This window comes from Thalassophryne amazonica, chromosome 12, assembly GCF_902500255.1.
Source record: "Thalassophryne amazonica chromosome 12, fThaAma1.1, whole genome shotgun sequence".
In the NCBI taxonomy this organism is placed as follows: Eukaryota; Metazoa; Chordata; class Actinopteri; order Batrachoidiformes; family Batrachoididae; genus Thalassophryne; species Thalassophryne amazonica.
This window is the reverse complement of record NC_047114.1, coordinates 7,746,566-7,764,478: the sequence shown is the minus strand read 5'-3', so window position 1 is coordinate 7,764,478 and position 17,913 is coordinate 7,746,566. Positions and strand designations below refer to the sequence as shown.

The window sequence follows — 17,913 nt, the reverse complement described above, 5'->3', positions numbered from 1 at the left end:
ATGTTGAAAATACTTACATTGATTGTCGGCAGTTACCTAGTGCCCCTTCCCCCTCTTTTTGTACCGTTTACTAATGCCAGGACCAGTGTTTTGCCCTGCTTGATCATATTTTAACATAATTTGGTTGTTGAAGCGTATAGTTATTCAGGATGGATCGAAGTGAGGAGTTATGTTTTGATCTTAAAATTTTTTTATATATTTTAAAACCAACTTGTAATGCGTTAAGTCAGCCACAGCCGTTATTGAAGAATTTACGCTAATTCTTCCTCACTTGTATCTGAGAATTTTGAAAACTTATTTAAGTGGATCACCTTAAAAAAATGTAACATTGTACATTTAGCAAACCCCCCCCCCCCCCCCCCCCCCCCCCACACACACACTTTTTTTCCTCCACATCTGTTGTTTTGTGTTGTTGATTCATCTTTTTGAAAAGGATGTCACACTTGAGTTCAAATTGTTTTTAAATCAGTTCTCTGGCTAAGTTCAAACATGCCGTCTTTTCATCGTTGCACTACATGTAAATAGAATGTCAGTCTATACTTCATTCATATTTACACTGTAAATGAATGGAAATCCCATATTAGATTGTAGCTGTTTTCTGTGTTCATGGCGATTTGGATGACTGTTAGTTTGTATCATATCAGCGCTGATTTAACAACAGCTTTCTCGGTTTGAGCAAATCTAATTTTAAGTTTTATTTTCCATGCAAAGCTACACTGCACCTTCTTCTGTTAAACCTTTTGTGACTGTTTATTTGTTTTTGCATTTTTTTTTTCAACCCGACAATAAATGCATGATGTTCTGAATCAGCACTTTGTTGTGATGAATGTGCCACAGTTTGTTGTCTGTATGAGTTTTGTTTTTATATTCGTCCATCCAGTAAAGTTTTAATGTGAGAAATATTTTTTTTCTCCATGCAGAAAACTAAATGCTAATCCAGTTTGTATTCTGGTTTGAAGTACACGAGGAAAAAGCAGAATATTATCTTGAATGCTAAATGGAACAACACAGTTTGACTTTGTCCTCACTCCCTGTTTGCCATCTTCTGTCCATATGTAAACTATTAATCACAGTTAAAACGTTTTCATGCTGCCGGCGTTTTTTGACGCTTTAGCTAGCAATATGTATATAAACGTTCTACGTGTTAACATGGAGGAAATAAACGTATCAACAAGTCTGGGGTTTACATCGTTTATTGTAGACTTGTATAATTTTGTGTGAAATACTAGAAAATAAATCTTTTTTTTTTCCTTCTTCTTTTTCAAGGCCGGATTGACACTCGGGTGTTTCCGGATACATTTCAGATTAAAATATCTGTGATCCATACCAGAAAATAAAGCTTATGAAATTGTTTAACACATTTGTTAAAGCTAAATGTAATATGACCAACTTGTCACGAATAAGAAGTACATCCTATGTAGAAGAAATGGAAACAAAGAAAAAATATTCAGATGTTACACAAACTAATACATCGTCTATGAAATTACACCAGTCTGTGCATTCACATCTCAGCAGAGGATCCAAAATGTTTAACGTTTATTTGTGTTTGGCGACATCTCTTGGCTACATACCTACTCTACTCCAAACCAGCTGTGGTGTTGTTTATAGTAGGTTACATGGCGACATCTAGTGGCCACACCTCTGCTCTTAAAGCTTAAAATTTCTTTGAGCAACACAAAAATAAGATACATAATAATCAAATATATTCAAAATTCAGCAGGGGGTGGTGGCCTAGTGGTTAAGTTGCATGGTTTCAGTTCAGAAGGTTCCTGGTTCAAAACCCCACCCCTCCTGGTTTCCTCACATAATATGTAGTTATGTCAGGAAGGGGGTTGAAATTTTAAATTGTTTCCGGACCGTGTGAATTTTGACCATATTAGCAATGCTATTTTACAAATCCCTTATCTAAATGCTAAAGGAATAAAATTATAGTGGTGCCAAAGAAAAGTCTTTATGACTGAAATCTTAAATCACCCAGTGGCACTATATCTTTAAGAAAGGCCACAACAGATTTTTAAAATTCACTTTTGTTATTTACATGAACTATTTTTAGTTTTTGAAGACAATATTCTTAAAATATTGGTACCTTTGTTATAATAAACTATGTGCTCATTTTATTTTGAAAGTCAGCATGTATTTAAAATGTAAAAAAAATTAAAATGACATATTTAACAGTACGTGTAAAAATTTCAAGGATCAGACCTATTTCCATTGTGGTCCTCAAAAACAAAATTAGTTCAATAAATAACAGAAAAAACAAAATAACAAAAAAAGATTAAAAAACTTTTAAATGTCAATACTTTTTAGAAGCTATAAAATATATGTCTAACTTTTTTCTAACAATTTTTCAACTTTGTATTAAATTTTTTGTCAAAACAGCTGTTTTTTTTTTTGTTTTTTTTGACAAATCAATGAGTCAGACTTTCCACTCAAAATTTAAATCTCATAACATGACTTTATTCATAGTGCTAAATATAGTTTTCTGCAGTGGCGGTGCCAAGGGGGGACTTGGGGGGGCTTAAGCCCACCCAATAATAAGCCAAGCTCCTCCCCAGCCCCCCAATAATTCTTCCAATAATGTAAATAGTGACTGACATATTTGTGGATCTCAACTGCAGTTTTGCACTGAGAATGTCTCAGTATTGCGTAACTGAGCAAAGTGATGAATGTGTGTTCAGTGATCCACCAATGCTAAATCACCCTTCACAAACAGAATTTTCAGTTTTGCAAATAAACATTTATTTGTAAAAACCCACACACAAGTTACAAATCAGAAATTTGTGTTTGTGGATCACAAAGCACATGTACAAATCAAAGTATATTTGTAAATCACCCTCTGTGCATTTGCAAGTATTAATGAGACAAATTTAACTCCATACTCCAAAAATTTAGGTTTTCTAAAGATTTAGTACGGCCACTCTTAAAACTTCACTTATCTTTATTTATGTCTATGTGCAAATTTACTGAACTTGCAATCATTCTAAGTGATGTGTGTGTGCATTGATACCACATTTTAGAGGAGCACGGTTAACTAAAACATACGAGGTCTGTTAGAAAAGTATCGGACCTTTTTATTTTTTCAAAAACCTGATCGATTTGAATCGTGTGTTTGCATGAGCCAACCTAGAACCTTCGTGCACATGCGTGAACTTTTTCACGCCTGTCGATTGCGTCATTTGCTGGTAAGCAGCCTTTGTGTGAGGACGTGTACAGTGCGCTCAGCGGATTTTCATTTCAAGGAAAAAGACGGAACGACTGGAGCAGCGCCGCATCAAATTTAGCCAGAAACTGGGCGACAGCCAGGTGGAAACCATTCAGATGATTCAGACGGCTTTTGGTGACTTTTCAGTCGTGTGACTATCTGAGAAATTGTGGAAGAGGTGGGCATGTCACAGCATGTCCTGTGAGACTTCAATGTGCCGAAAAAGTGCTGATGTCCACCTCTTCCGCAATTTCTCGGACAGTCACACGACGGTCCCACATCACCACAGCGTTCACTTTGGAAATGATCTGGTCATTTCAGCATGTTGATGGCCGACCGGAGCGTGGCTCGCTCTCCACCGTTGTGCGACTGTCTTTAAACCGGTTGTACCGCTCCTTAATCTGTGTGATGCCCATAGGATCGTCACCGAAAGCCGTCTGAATCATCCGAATTGTTTCCACCTGGCTGTCGCTCAGTTTCTGGCAAAATTTGATGCAGCACTGCTCCAGTCGTTCTGTCTTTTTCCTTGGAATGAAAAAACACCGAGCGCACGAAACAGACCTCACACAAAGGCTGCTTACCAGAAAATTATACAATCAACAGGCATGAAAAAGTTCACGCATGCGCACGAAGGTTCAAGGTTTGCTCATGCAAGGACACATGTTTCAAATCCATCAGGTTTTTGAAAAAAAAAAAAAAGGTCCGATACTTTTCTAACAGACTTTGTATACCTTGGTATTTATAAAGCAATTTACTATACGTATATTGTACATTTCGACGACATTTTGTGGAGCCCCTCCAACTTTTACCCCAGCCCCCCCTGAACCCCACCAACAAAAATTTCCTGGCGCCGCCACTGGTTTTCTGAAAATATGAAGACTTAATCTCTTACAACTTGTTTAATTTTTTGTTTTTTCTTCTTCTTTCAGATGCTGCCATTAGGAATCACCACAGCAGATCAATCGTTTCCATCTCACCCTGTCCTCTGTATCTTCCTCTGTCTCACCAACCACCTGCATGTCCTCCCTCAGCACATTCATAAACCTCCTCTTTGGCCTCCCTTTTCTCCTCCTGCCTGGTGGCTCCATCCTCAGCATCCTTCTCCCTATATACTCTGGGTCCCTCCTCTGCACATGTCCAAACCATCTCAATCTCGCCTCCTTCACTTTGTCTCCAAACCATCCTACCTGAGCTGTCCCTCTGATATGTTCATTCCTAATCCTGTCCATCTTCATCACTCCAAAAGGGAATCGCAACATCTTCAGCTCTGCCACCTCCAGCTCTGCCTCCTGTTTTTTTGTTAGTGCCGTACAACATAGCTGGTCTCACTATTGTCTTGTAAACTTTCTCCTTCACTCTTGCAGATTATTCTTTGGTCACAAATCACTCCTGCCACCTTTCTCCACCCACTCCACCCTGCCTGCACTCTCTTCTTCACCTCTCTGCCACACTCTCCATTACTTTGGACAGTTGACCCTAGGTATTTAAACTCATCTACTTTCTCCAGACTAGACTCAACCTGTTCTCTAGTGTCATTCCAGATGACATCCATGTCATCCATGGAGACTCCTGTCTGATCTCATCAGTCAACCTGTCCATCACCATTGCGAACAAGAAACTACTCAGAGCTGATCCTTGGTGTAATCCCACCTTGAATGAATCTGTCATTCCTACTGTGTGCATCTCACCGCTGTCACACTATCCTTGTACATGTCCTGCACTACCCTCACATACTTCTCTGGCACTCCAGACTTCCTCATGCAATACCACAACTCTTCTCTTGGCACCATGTCATAAGCCTTCTCTAAATCCACAGACATAGAATATTACCCCTTCTGGCCTTGTCTATACTTCTCCATCAGTACTCTCAGAGCAAACATTGCATCTGCAGTGCTCTTTCTCTGCATGAAACCATATTGCTGCGCATAGATCTTCACCTGTTTTCTAAGCCTCGCTTCTACTACTCTTTCCCATAACCTCATGCTGTGGCTGATCAACTTTATGCCTCTATAGTTACTGAAGCTCTGCACATCACCCTTGTTCTTAAAATAGGAACCAGCACACTTAATCTCCACTCCTTAGGCATCCTCTCACTTTACAAGATTTTATGAAATAATCTGATTATAAACTCCACTGCCATCTCTTCAAGACATTTCCATGCCTTCACCGGAATGTCATCTGGACCCACTGCCTTTCCACTCTTCATCCTTTTCATAGCTACCCTCACTTCATCCTTACATATCCTTTGTACTTCCTGATTTACTCTCTCTGTATCATCCGGCCTTTTCTCTCTCATTTTCTTCATTCATCAGCTCCTCAAAATATTCTCTCCATCTTCTCAACACACTCCTCACTTGTGTGACTTCAGAGTAAACAGACTGAGATAGCTTGTGGACTATTTAAAACAGAGGGGGGGAAAAATACAAAAAGAAAAAGAAAAGACGTTCTTTAAAGGAGTGGAGACAGCACGACCACCGGACTTTCTGGCAGTGGTGTCAAAAGTACACACATTTGTTACTTAAGTAGAAGTATAGATACTGCAGTTTAAAAACACTCTGGTAAAAGTTGAAGTATCAACTTGCCCTCTTTACTCAAGTAAAAGTGAAAAAGTATGTGCTCCAAAACCTACTTAAAGTATAAAAGTATAAAGTAACCTTTAAAAAAAAAAAAGGTAGATGCCACTATATGAATTGAAAGCTTAATTTAAAAACTGATTCGTTCTACATGTGGCCCAAGACCTAAAACCCCAAATTACCCCCCAAAAACCACCTGCATGAAAATGTTTCAATTCTAGAAGCTCTGAAATGCAATCTGGGACTATTCCAGACAATAAACTGCAGTGAGTGCAGCATCCATTTAGTGAGAAAAAAAACAAACAAAAAAACACAACTTTCCTTATTCAAATTCATTCCAGTAGTATTCTGCTCTTACTAGGATGCAGCAGTTCTCTAGTTTGTCAGATAGTTCTGGAGGAAATCACTGAAGAAATTAACACAATGAAAATATGGTTTGACCGAAACAAACTCATTAAATAAGACAGGGATGAAGTGGAGGTATAAGAATCACTAGGTGTTCACAGGAAACACTCATTTATTTATGTATGTATTTATTTACGTATGTTCATTGTTAGTTGCTTTTATATTTTCTGTTGTGTTTCTATTCAGGTTCTTTTTGCCTCTTTCTCTAGAATTGTATATAATAATCATTAGATTATTAATATATAAACAAAAATAAATTTAAGAAATATTACAATTTGAAAACAAATGCACTCGAACGTGATGACAGCTGCAACTGCATAATGCTAAGTTTTAACATTGAAAATGCCATAGACATGCTAACGCGTTAGCATCGCTCCCGTTTTTAAGTTATAAAATACATCCATCAACTGTTTCAGAAGACCATAACAGGTCAGTTTAACATAGAAAAGGTAAATAATACTCACATAAGTATGCTCTTTAGGGTTTTAGCGGGGGAAAATTAAGCAAAAGAAAGAAAGAATAAACGAACCAATGGTCGTAGCATTGCTTCAATCTGCGAACTACTGCTTCGATTGGTTCACGGTTCACAGCAAAGCCGTGCTGCAGAAAAGTTGATTACAGGCGCACATGACGTGAAATATATATATAAACATTAAACTGAAGCCAAAAGTAACGAGGCTGTTTGTTTTAAAAATGTAAGGAATAGAAAGTACAGATACTTGTGTGAAAATGTAATGAGTAGAAGTCAGAAGTAGGCAGAAAAATAAGTAATGGAGTAAAGTATAGATACCTAAAAAGTGTACTTAAGTACAGTAACGAAGTATTTGTACTTCGTTACTTGACACCTCTGCTTTCTGGTAAGTCAGAACAGCTCCGTGCGCCCATCACCTCGCTTTCTGATTGGCTACACGTCACTTTCAGCAGGCTGCATGCTCGTTTGTGGTCGGGGGACACCACACACACTGCGATATAGGGCCAAGACAATCCAACACGTTGAATATCCCCGATTTGCGATTGGAGCGCCCCTGACATCCTTCCGAGTAGATCAGAGTGGTCTTAACACACCACACACGGCAGGAATATCTGATAAGACTATCTTTAGCGTCATCACATTTGTTGGGGCGGCCTTAAGATTGTCAGAAGGGGAAGATCGGGTCCGATATTGGCCTAATTATCTTGCCATGTGAACCAGGCTTAACTCACTCAAGAAATCTTCTTTCTCCTTCATCTTGCAGCCTACCTGTGGGGCATATGCACTGATGATATTCATCATCACCCCTTCAATTTACATCTTCACACTTATCACCCTGTCAGACATTCGCTTAACCTCCAACCCGCTCTTAACATACTCCATTAATTTGACCCCCAACACCATTTCTCTTCCAATCCACACCATACAACAACTTGAACCTTCACAATATATAACACACATTATGTCTACCTTTCTCCTCTCCATCATGTCAGCCAGCTCTCTCCCTTTACCATTCATACTGCCATCATTCAAAGTCTCGACTCTTACTTCCACCCCACCCTGCTCAGCGTGGCGCTCTCGTTGGAGCGACATCTCTGCTATTTTGGCATTGTGGGATAGCTCGCCGGACTACTTTCGCCTGACCCAGCACTGAATTTGGCAACATGAGAAGATAATGCTGGATGAGTGTGAGTATTGAGTTACAATCATTTAGGCATAAAACACACAAGATACACAGGTTCTTGTGCCAAATATATTCCTTATATTTTTGTTACCCATGAAAACGCACTGTCATCGCAAACACAGCATTCTTCGGGAACTACTTTTGGCGCAGGAATTCATCAAGCACGTTGGCCGCGGGCGCGTACTAACAGAATATACAAAAACAGTATAGTTGTTCGGCCAAAACGAGAAGGTTCACTTTTAGTTTTCCATAAACTAAGCCAGTGATTCTCAACCGGGGTGCCGTGATCGATCGTCAGGGGTGCCGTGGGTATTTTTCATATTCGCGATTACCATTAATTATTTATTTTATCCATAAAGCATAAAACGCCTCAGCCTCGCGTGCTGCAGCCTCGCTCTCGTCTTAAGGCGGGACAATAACAAGGAGGCTGACGGCCGATTAAAACAGTGCCGTCTCCTTCAAAAGCCGTCTAAAATGCGGAGCTGTTGGTGTGTGTGTCAGTGCCTGTGTGTGTGCGCGCGCGGAGTTAACAAGCTGCAGACTGCGAGGGAGGGGGTGGGTGAGAGAGAGAGGGAGGGGGTGTGTGAGAGAGAGAGAGAGGGAGGGGGTGTGTGAGGGAGAGAGAGAGGGAGGGGGTGTGTGAGAGAGAGAGAGAGGGAGGGGGTGTGTGAGGGAGAGAGAGAGGGAGGGGGTGGGTGAGGGAGAGAGGGAGGGGGTGTGTGAGGGAGAGAGAGAGGGAGGGGGTGGGTGAGGGAGAGAGGGAGGGGGTGTGTGAGGGAGAGAGAGAGGGAGGGGGTGGGTGAGGGAGAGAGGGAGGGGGTGTGTGAGGGAGAGAGAGAGGGGGGGGGTGGGTGAGGGAGAGAGGGAGGGGGTGTGTGAGGGAGAGAGGGAGGGGGTGTGTGAGGGAGATTCCTGAATGCAGGCGCGACACGTTCAGTGCGCAGCGAGCGCGGAGCAGAGAGAGGATTTTAACCCAAGTGAACGTTAACAAAACGGAAACATGAAGCTGCCTTTACTTCTCTCTGAACTTTCTCTAAAGGTGTGATTCTGCCGTTACCGTCCTGTTCACATCATGTGCGCGTCGTATGCTGAATTTATGAGATCATGAGATGAAATAAATGGTCAAATATCTTTAAAAACATATTTAAAAAATGAGAATATATGAATGAACTGAGGCACAAAAAAAAACAATGTTCAGACGCAGAGATCACAAAAAGCAGGTGAGAACTCTGAACTTTAACAGCTGTTACTTTCCAAAGGTATTTATTTGTTCAGTCTTGAGCTTAATGCAGTGTTTAAGCACAAAACGTGACTGATGAGGAGAAACAATTTCAGAAATGCAACAGAAACAACCACAAATCAGAAAAAGTTGGGACTGTATGTAAAATGAAGATAAAAATGTTGCACCATTTCCCAGTTTCTCCACTCACAGAAGCCAAACGTTCTTCCAGAGTTGTGTAATTATACTACAATAGTAGAATGTAAAGAAGGGAAAAAGAGAAAAAAAATATACAATATATTCGTCAATCGCAATTATTTGTCTGACAATTAATCGTCTCCAGAAATTCGTAATCGTGACAGCCCTACTTGAGATCAGAGCGCAAAATGCTTGAGGATTTTCGAAATGCGGTGTTTTCTGTATCGATTTTCTATTGCGATAATTGGGTTCTGCGCAAAACCAGAGGTAATAGCATTATAATATTATTTTAGTTGGTGGTGTGCCGCAGGATTTTGTAAATACAAAAAGGGTGCCGCGGCTCAAAAAAGGTTGAAAATCACTGAACTAAGCTAACGGTGCGCGTGAGAGTAAGACTTCCACCTTTATAGTTTTCCTCTTCTCCCGCACACGTTTTCTTATTTGTTTTAGTTTTTACTTAATTTAAAAAAGTTTTTCACTTTCTCTGTTAGAATTTTATCTAAGTGTTTTGTCTATGATGTCATCGTTTTTTCGACATTATTGTCAATAACAGGCTCACTTTTTCTTCAAAATCTTTTATAAATTTCGCTTCTTTTTTATAATTATTTTGTCCGACGCTGGCTTTCCTCCGCAGCAAGATGGCGGTGGTGGGCCGTGGCTCGGGACGAGTTTTGAAGCTCCCTCCCCGGCGGAGGCTGACTTCGTTCCCTCGATAACAGCTTCCTGCGGGCGGTCTGACGGGCTGGTCGCCTTCACAGCAGGATGTGCTGAAGGGAAAGAGGCTTAGATGAGTTTTATAAGGGTTGAGATGCAGTGAGCTGGGCTTGGACGCGGACTTTGAGTTGATTTTGCGCGGAGGAGCGGATGTTTGAACCCGGTGAGTGTTTGTTTGTGAGCCTGAAGAACAAACACAAGTTATTATTATTATTTTGTTAATGCTGGTCGGTTCAGGTTTAATCTCACCTCGATACGTGTCACTGTGGAGACAGCGTCCGCCAGATCCCGTCAACAAAAAGCCGCAATTAGAGTTTGTCTACTCACCGGAGATTTTTGCTCCACTGTAGACTCGATTTAAGGCATTTTCCAAATCGACCTGAAGGTGATCAACAATTCGGCTGGAATATAATCAAACACCAGTTTATTTTAATATGATCTGTATTTGCTTCATCGATTCACGTTTCCTGTTAAAACTATGACTGTTTCTCTCCTTGAAGAGTTTACAGAAATTCAAGTGTTACTACAAGAGAGTGTAGATGTATTTTATGTCTGCCAGTCGTAGTTTGTTATTCTTCCTGAAATGTGTTAATTTTAATGTTTCTTTCTGAGGCCGTCAATCAAAGTAACGATGAATTCAGATTTTTCCAATGGAATTTTGTTTGACGTTCTAAACATTCCAGAGGAGTCTTGGTGTATTTTTCTGTAGTCTTGCAATGAACTAAAAACTTTTTTTTTTTTTTTTTTTTAAAACAGAAGCAGATGGTCAGTTGTCATTCAGATAAGCGGACAATTAGTCAAGCAACTGTTTGTGCTTTTGTTTCTATTCTGTTGCTGTTGTTGCTTTTCTTGGATTTTGCCATTAAAATTAAATTCGGTGACCAACAATTACAACAACACATCTAATATTTTGTAAACCAAATGCATACCCGATTGACATGAAGGACGCCCCATATTTTAATACATTATAACCTAAAATAATGTCGTTGACCTTTGACTTGGACGAAATGTGCAATCAGTAGCCTTTGCAGAAATGAAGTGTCTTTGGTGCAAATACATGCTTAGATGTTCAATGCATGTCTGTAAAATGTTTTTCCAGAGTGGAAATGAGTAACAGTGGAGCGCAAGGCACCAGGCCCGGTATGGAAGCTTTGTCGAAATCAGGTGCTCGGCCCAATGGGCCCATCGGTGCCCCCGGCAGCCCAGTGAGCTCCACAGTGGGACCATCTCTGGCCCCGGAAGACCTGGAGGATGAACCACAGTCATCTCTTGCAGAAGTCACCCAGATGTGGATTAAATTTGCCAAGGCATTTGCTGCTGTTTTCCCCATCTACATCTTGGGATACTTTGGGTTTAGCTTTAGTTGGATTCTAATTGGACTTGCTGCAATTTTCTGGTGGAAGAGGACTCATGGCTCTGAGGACAATCGGATAAACCGTGCCTTAGCGTTCCTGGATCACGAGGACAAAGCAGTCAAGCAAATTGTACCTACTATGGAGTTACCACCGTGGGTAAGTCCAGTGCCTTAATGATTGTTTAAAGGCGACCGCTCTACAACAAGCCGGGCTCATCCATTGGCTTAGCGCAGGCTATTCACCGAGCCTGGGAGCTTGGTGAATAGCAATATCTTGGCTATTGGCTCGTCCTTTAACATTGCTCAGGCTGATCGCCTATCCCGGCTCGTTGAATAGTCGGTGGCTATACGCCAAGCTTGGCTCATCTTTTAACATTGCTCAGGCGGATCACCGATCCCGGCTCGTTGAATAGACACTTCGTTGTTTAAAACCTATTTCTGGTTGGTGAGTGTGTTTGTGAATCTCCTCCTTAGATTCTGATTTTGGTCTCCTGGTCACAATTTTATCCAAAATTAAGTACAAACTAAAACAGTAGCATTTTAATGCTTGCTCTCCAGATGTTATCTGAGTTGTTTGGTTTATGCACAACCCTAAACCTAAGGGAAGTAATGGCCTATTGGTTAAGCGTTGGGCTTGAGACCAGAGGATCCTTGGTTCAAATCCCAGCCTAACCGAAAAATCACTAAGGGCCCTTGAGCAAGGTCCTTAATCCCCTATTGCTCCCGGTGTGTAGTGAGCACCTTGTATGGCAGCACCCTCACATTGGGGTGAATGTGAGTCAATATTTGTAAAGTGCTTTGAGTGTCTGATGCAAAAGCGCTATATAAATGCAGTCCATTTACATGACAATACAATGTGATACAATTCACCCCTGTTCCCGATTCAGTGCAATTTGATATGTATTTGATGGCTATTCAATTCCTCACAATGCGATACAATGTAATTCAGCATGATGCAAAGAAATTTGACCAAAAATTCAAATCGAAAATTAGAAGCTGCAATTCAGTGTTCTTCTTCTGATTCTACTAGAGGCAGAGGATTTGTTTTACGCAGCAAATTTTCCAGATTCAACATTAAAGAACAGGAATTGGTTCCTTCATATTTGGAACCCTTGTCATCACAGTCAGAATTTAAACAGTACAGTAAACAGTGAGACATCCTCACTCAATGAGTGACTTAAAGTGAGTCGCTCACTGACAGAGTGCCGCCTTGGCAAAAGTAATTTGAGATACTTTTCTCACCAGTTTGCTGGAGCTCCACTCTTTTTACAGTCTGAGGAATCTGAGTTGGGTGGACCAGTGGCGGCCACAGCATTCTTTACAAACGACCTGCGTCTTGTCAGGTTTCCCATCTTTTTTGCGCTGTTGTTGTGGGCCTCCATTTTGAAATAGATTTTTTGCGGTAGAAATGTGCTTTTCTGGCTTCCGTTGAAGCAGTGATTCAATGTCCCTCAGAAAAAATTGTTGCAAGCACACAGCTGCGATGCAACACGATTTCACCAGTCAGTTGAGTCAATGCACACTGAATGAATCAATACACTCGCATTGCGCACGTTTGTATGTACTTACCGATTCATATCGATTAATGTCCATATGCCTCGTGTAAATGGGTACTTGGGTAGATTGCACTAATCTTAGCCTGTATAATTTACACAACAATTATCTTAGTCAAATCAAGTCTACTTTATTCTTGTTATTTTCAATCTTGAAGTAAATATATATGTAAACATCTGACACATCTGAAACTTTGGGCATTTAAGTTAGGAATGCACTGATCCACAATTTTTTCACTTCCGATCCGATCCCGATACCTGAATTTGGATATCTGCTGACACAGATACTTTTCCAATCCGATACCAGAGCTCTGAAAGTTCAGCTACAATTTGCCAGAAGGTGTATCTAAGATGAAAGCCTAGATTTGATGTTTTGGTGAAAGAAATAAGTACTTGTATTTTTTTATAGCCTTATTGTTTATAGACTTAAAGAGAAAAGACAGCACTCTCCCTCTGCCTGTCTGGAGCTTTATTGATATGGAGACATATGTTTACATTGTCAAAGCAAGTGTTACAGAGTAAAAATCAAGTCCTCTGTCTCCCGTGTCTGTCTGTCTGTCTCCCCCTCTCCCTCTCTGTCTGTCTGTCTGTCTCCCCCCTCTCCCTCTCCCTCTCTCTGTCTGTCTTTCTGTTTCCCCCCTCTCTCTCCCTCTCTCTCTCTCTCTCTGTCTCTCTTTCACTCCTCAGTTTCAGTGGAGCTTTATTGACATGGGAAACATATGTTTACATTGTCAAAGCAAGTGTTACAGAGTAAAAATCAAGTCCTCTGTGTCTGTCTGTCTCTTTCTGTCTGTCTGTCTCCCCCTCTCTCCCTCTCTCTCTCTCTGTCTGTCTCTCTTTCGCTCCTCAATTTCAGTGGAGCTTTATTGACATGGGAAACATGTTTACATTGTCAAAGCAAGTGTTGAAGTAAAAATTAAAAATTAAGTCCGCTCTCTCTATCTGTCTCTCTCAATTCAGTTTCAGTTGAAACGTACGTTTACATTGTCAAAAAGAAAAAGTCCCCCCCCCCCCACTCACTCTCTCTGTGTCTCCCTCGCTCACAGTTTTCCTGCTGAGCAAACACGAAGCCTTTCTACTGTAAAATAATCTCTAAATTTCTAAATGTATCATCAGCGGCGCTCATGCGAGTAACTTTGGATAAACATTGAAGGATTTTGGTGGAGTTTTTCCTGTTCAGCGGAGAGAAAGTGAATCTCTGTTCAGCTGTCCTCTTCAGCTGTGCTCTGAACTGCTGTTAAAGCGTTTCACAGCCTTGGGACGTTGAAGCGGCTGATTTTTCAGTAACAATTCAGTTCTTTTTTGGAAAATCCGTGCTTGGCGGCACAGAGCATTTGAACCCAAGAGCCGGGTGGAAATTTGCCATTACTGGTGGCTTAAAACTCTCGGCTGTGGTGCACGGAAGAAACCTCCCCCTCCTCTCCTACCGCTCGGCAGCCAATGAGCAGAGAGCAGACAGGACGAGAGACGTTTCACAGACGTGGTTTCTCTCCAGTATCGGAACATCCAGCAAGTTAAATCGGGAAATTCTGATTTGCGAATTACATTGTATCGGACCACGATACCAATCTGGGATTGGATCGGCCCCAACCCTAATTTAAGTTCCCCAGTCAGCAGTTGGATATGGATGAATAACATGACCAAAGTAACCACTTTGATTTTTTTGGTGCCAGTGACACATACTTTTGTACCCTGATTGTGAAACAGCCCATATAGAAATGAAGCATTTAAATGATCAGAAACAAGATAACAGACGAGTGTCTTCCAGGGGCCAGAGTTCACTGCTGATTTGTTGCCGCTCATTCTAGCATTTGTGTGTGTGTGTGTGTGTGTGTGTGTGTGTGTGTGTGTGTGTGTGTGTGTATGTGTGTATGTGTATATATATATATATATATATATATATATATATATATATATATATAAATGACAATGATTCCAAACATTTATTAGACCTTTATGAAATGAATGTAAGAAATGTAATCGAGGCTTGATGTTTTTTAATTTAAACATGAACTTTATTATCAGTAACTATAAATATAACCAACCAACATGGTTTTGATCATACAAAACAAACACACCCAGTGGGGAAAAGAGGACTGGTACATGTTCAGTGCATTAGCAAGAAATGAAATAATGTTCTCATTGATCCGTGAATGTAGATTTTGGTGCATAGCCCAGGCCCTCCCTGGGCTCACTCGCAGCAGTTATGCCAGGAATGAGGCTTGATCGGCAGTGAGGGTTGCAGCTCATAGCAGGTCAAGCATGCCTGAAGTACTTTCAGAAGACGAGCCTAACCCTGAGAGTGTACTGCTGCTTTATTGCTGCGGGATACACCAAGAAGCTCCTGCACCAAAGGTTTTTTTTTTTGGGCGGGGTTTCTGGAAGAGGTGCAGAATTTACATTGATACTGATAGTCAAAAATATTTAAGTTGGCCAGTGGATTTGGAAGGGAAGTCTTTTATCCATTGCAAGTATTTGGTCTTTAGTACCCGGTTGTCAGGTTGCGTGGTTGTTTGGGTGGTTAACTGGTCTGAAATTTACATTCAGTTTAGGGCTGAAACGATTAGTTGAGTAATTCGATTACAAAAAATGTTCAAGTTTGTTCATTTCTACCTTGGGTTTCCGTATCGGCCCATGCTCAGCTGGTTGTTTTGACAAGCGTCATGCGAGGTCGAGGCTTCCGCCTTCTCGTGCTGTCAGCTGAGCACAGGGTTTGTTGACAGCTGTTATGTGAAGGCTCGGCCCCACAATGCAGTTAGAATGCACTTCAGAATGCCATTCAATATTTCTCCACTTTGACTGCACCTCGAATGTTTTGAGCATGAGCTTAACATTCTAGTCCAGTAAATATACAGATATACCCACCACTAATTGCAATAGTTTTAATTTGTGCATTATTTGATTTTAAGAGACCACTGAAATAACATACTAAAAGTATAGAAAATTCTATTGAGGGAAGATGTTTTTTAAGGCATAATAACAATATGCAACTGACTTGATCATTTGTGCTTCAGGAAAAAACACCTAATTAAAACAGCTCATTGTTAGTGTTTTTAATCTTAGTGTTTAAATATGTTGCATGATGTTTTTTGGTCACCATGGCAACTGAAAAGAATACATACTACTTCAAATTGTCCCACATTCAGGCTCCATTGGTTTTACAGACTTCAGTCAAATGCATAAATGATTTTCGTCAGCGGTAGACTGGGGTCTATTATTTTTTTAATATAGTACTTCCTTAAGATCCTGCCAACTGGGAGTACGAGGTCTATTAGAAAAGTATCCGACCTTATTATTTTTTTCAAAAACCATATGGATTTGAATCACGTGTGATTACATCAGACATGCTTGAACCCTCGTGGGCATGCGAGAGTTTTTTCACGCCTGTCGGTTACATCATTCGCCTGTGGGCAGTCTTTGAGTGAGGAGTCGTCCACCCGCTCGTCGATTTTTTTCATTGTTTAGGAATGGCTCAGAGACTGTTGCTTTGTTTGATAAAAAAATTTTCAAAACTGTAAGGCACAACTGAGTGGACACCATTCAATAAATTCAGCTGGTTTTCGGTAAAAATTTTAACGGCTGATGAGAGATTTTGGTCTGGTAGTGTCGCTTTAAGGACGGTCCACGGCGCCTGACGGCGATCTGCGCTTCGAGGCGGCAGCGTCTCGCCGTTTCAAGTTGAAAACTTCCACATTTCAGGCTCTGTTGACGCAGTAAGTCGTCAGAGAACAGAGAACTTTCAGAAGAAGTCGGCATGAGGAGTTTATTCGGACATTCCATTGTTAACGGTCATTTTGTAATGAAAGAACGTGTGGGCAGAGTCGCATGTCGGGCTGGACCCGACCGCGGGGGGTCGCGGCAGGAAAAACACCTCCGTTGGAAATCTTAAGGGGCAAGTTGGAACATGCCCAAGCTGTTAAACAATTTCTCAGTTACTCACTTGTTGAAAGCCATTAAAAGCCGCCTGAATTCTACAAATGGTTTTCAACACGGAGGTGTTTTTCCTGTCATGGCGCACACAGATTTGCCGAGTCGTCACGGAAACGACTCGGCGAATTTGCGCGTACGTCTTTCATTAAAAAAATGTCCTTAAACAGTGGAATGTCCGCATAAATTCCTCATGCCGGCCTCTTCTGAATCTTCTCTGTTCTCTCACGATGTCCTGGGTGAATTAAGCCTTAAATTAGGATGATTTCAGCTCGAAACACGCCGACGACGGCGCCTGGAAGCGCTGCGCGACGTCCCGCTCCGTGGGAAGTCCTTACACCGACAGAAACACCCCATAATCTCTCATCAGCCGTTAAACTTTTCACAGAAAACCAGCTTAATTTCTCGAATAGTGTCCACTCGGATATTCCTCACAGGTCCAGAAAAAATTTTGATAAAGCAACGCACGCCGTCTCGAGCAGCGTGTGAAACAAAGGAATTCAGCCGAGAGGGCGGGACCACATCTCACTCAAGGCCTGCCCACAGGGAAATGACGTCACCGACACGCGTGAAAAAACTCACGCATGCGCACGAGGGTTCAAGCATGATTGGTGTAATCGCATGTCATTCAAATCCATATAGTTAAAAAAAATAAAAGGGTCGGTTTATTATCTAAGAGACCTCGTATATAAATTTTGCTGTAATTCAAATTTTAATTTCACTTGTCAGAAGAGGTGTGTGACATTTTCTCTATCTACATTCAAAACAAGTTTTGGTAAGATTTCAATTTATTTAATTTATACAACACCAAATCACAGCAACGCTGTCTCAAGGTGCTTCACACAGGTGAGTTCTAACCTTAAAGTGGATATGACACTTAAAGACAACATAGTCTTATTACATGTAACAAAGGTTATATAATTCGGTCAACCTAAGCGTTTTGGGAAAATGGACGCGGTTCTCCTGTTATATACAACATTTGAACGTCCCACCACTGAAAAATGTGCACGCCCCGTGACCAGCTTCCCACTGAGCACCAAATCTGAAATACGTCACTGCGTGTAGACCGTATCGGCTTGCGCGCCTGGCGGCCGTTGTTTACACTTTTTTAAG

General features: G+C 41.1%; 1 protein-coding gene across 1 annotated transcript in view; it reads left to right on the top strand.

The window, feature by feature from the left end:
* Window positions 1-9,985: 9,985 nt before the first annotated feature.
* The window catches only part of esyt2a (extended synaptotagmin-like protein 2a), a 186,687-nt gene continuing 178,759 nt past the window's right edge, over window positions 9,986-17,913 (top strand). The window contains exons 1-2 of the mRNA XM_034182715.1: window positions 9,986-10,129; window positions 11,066-11,477. Of these exons, the coding sequence (XP_034038606.1) occupies window positions 11,073-11,477 (405 nt within the window). The 5' untranslated portion in view covers window positions 9,986-10,129; window positions 11,066-11,072. The remainder of the gene's footprint in view (window positions 10,130-11,065; window positions 11,478-17,913) is intronic.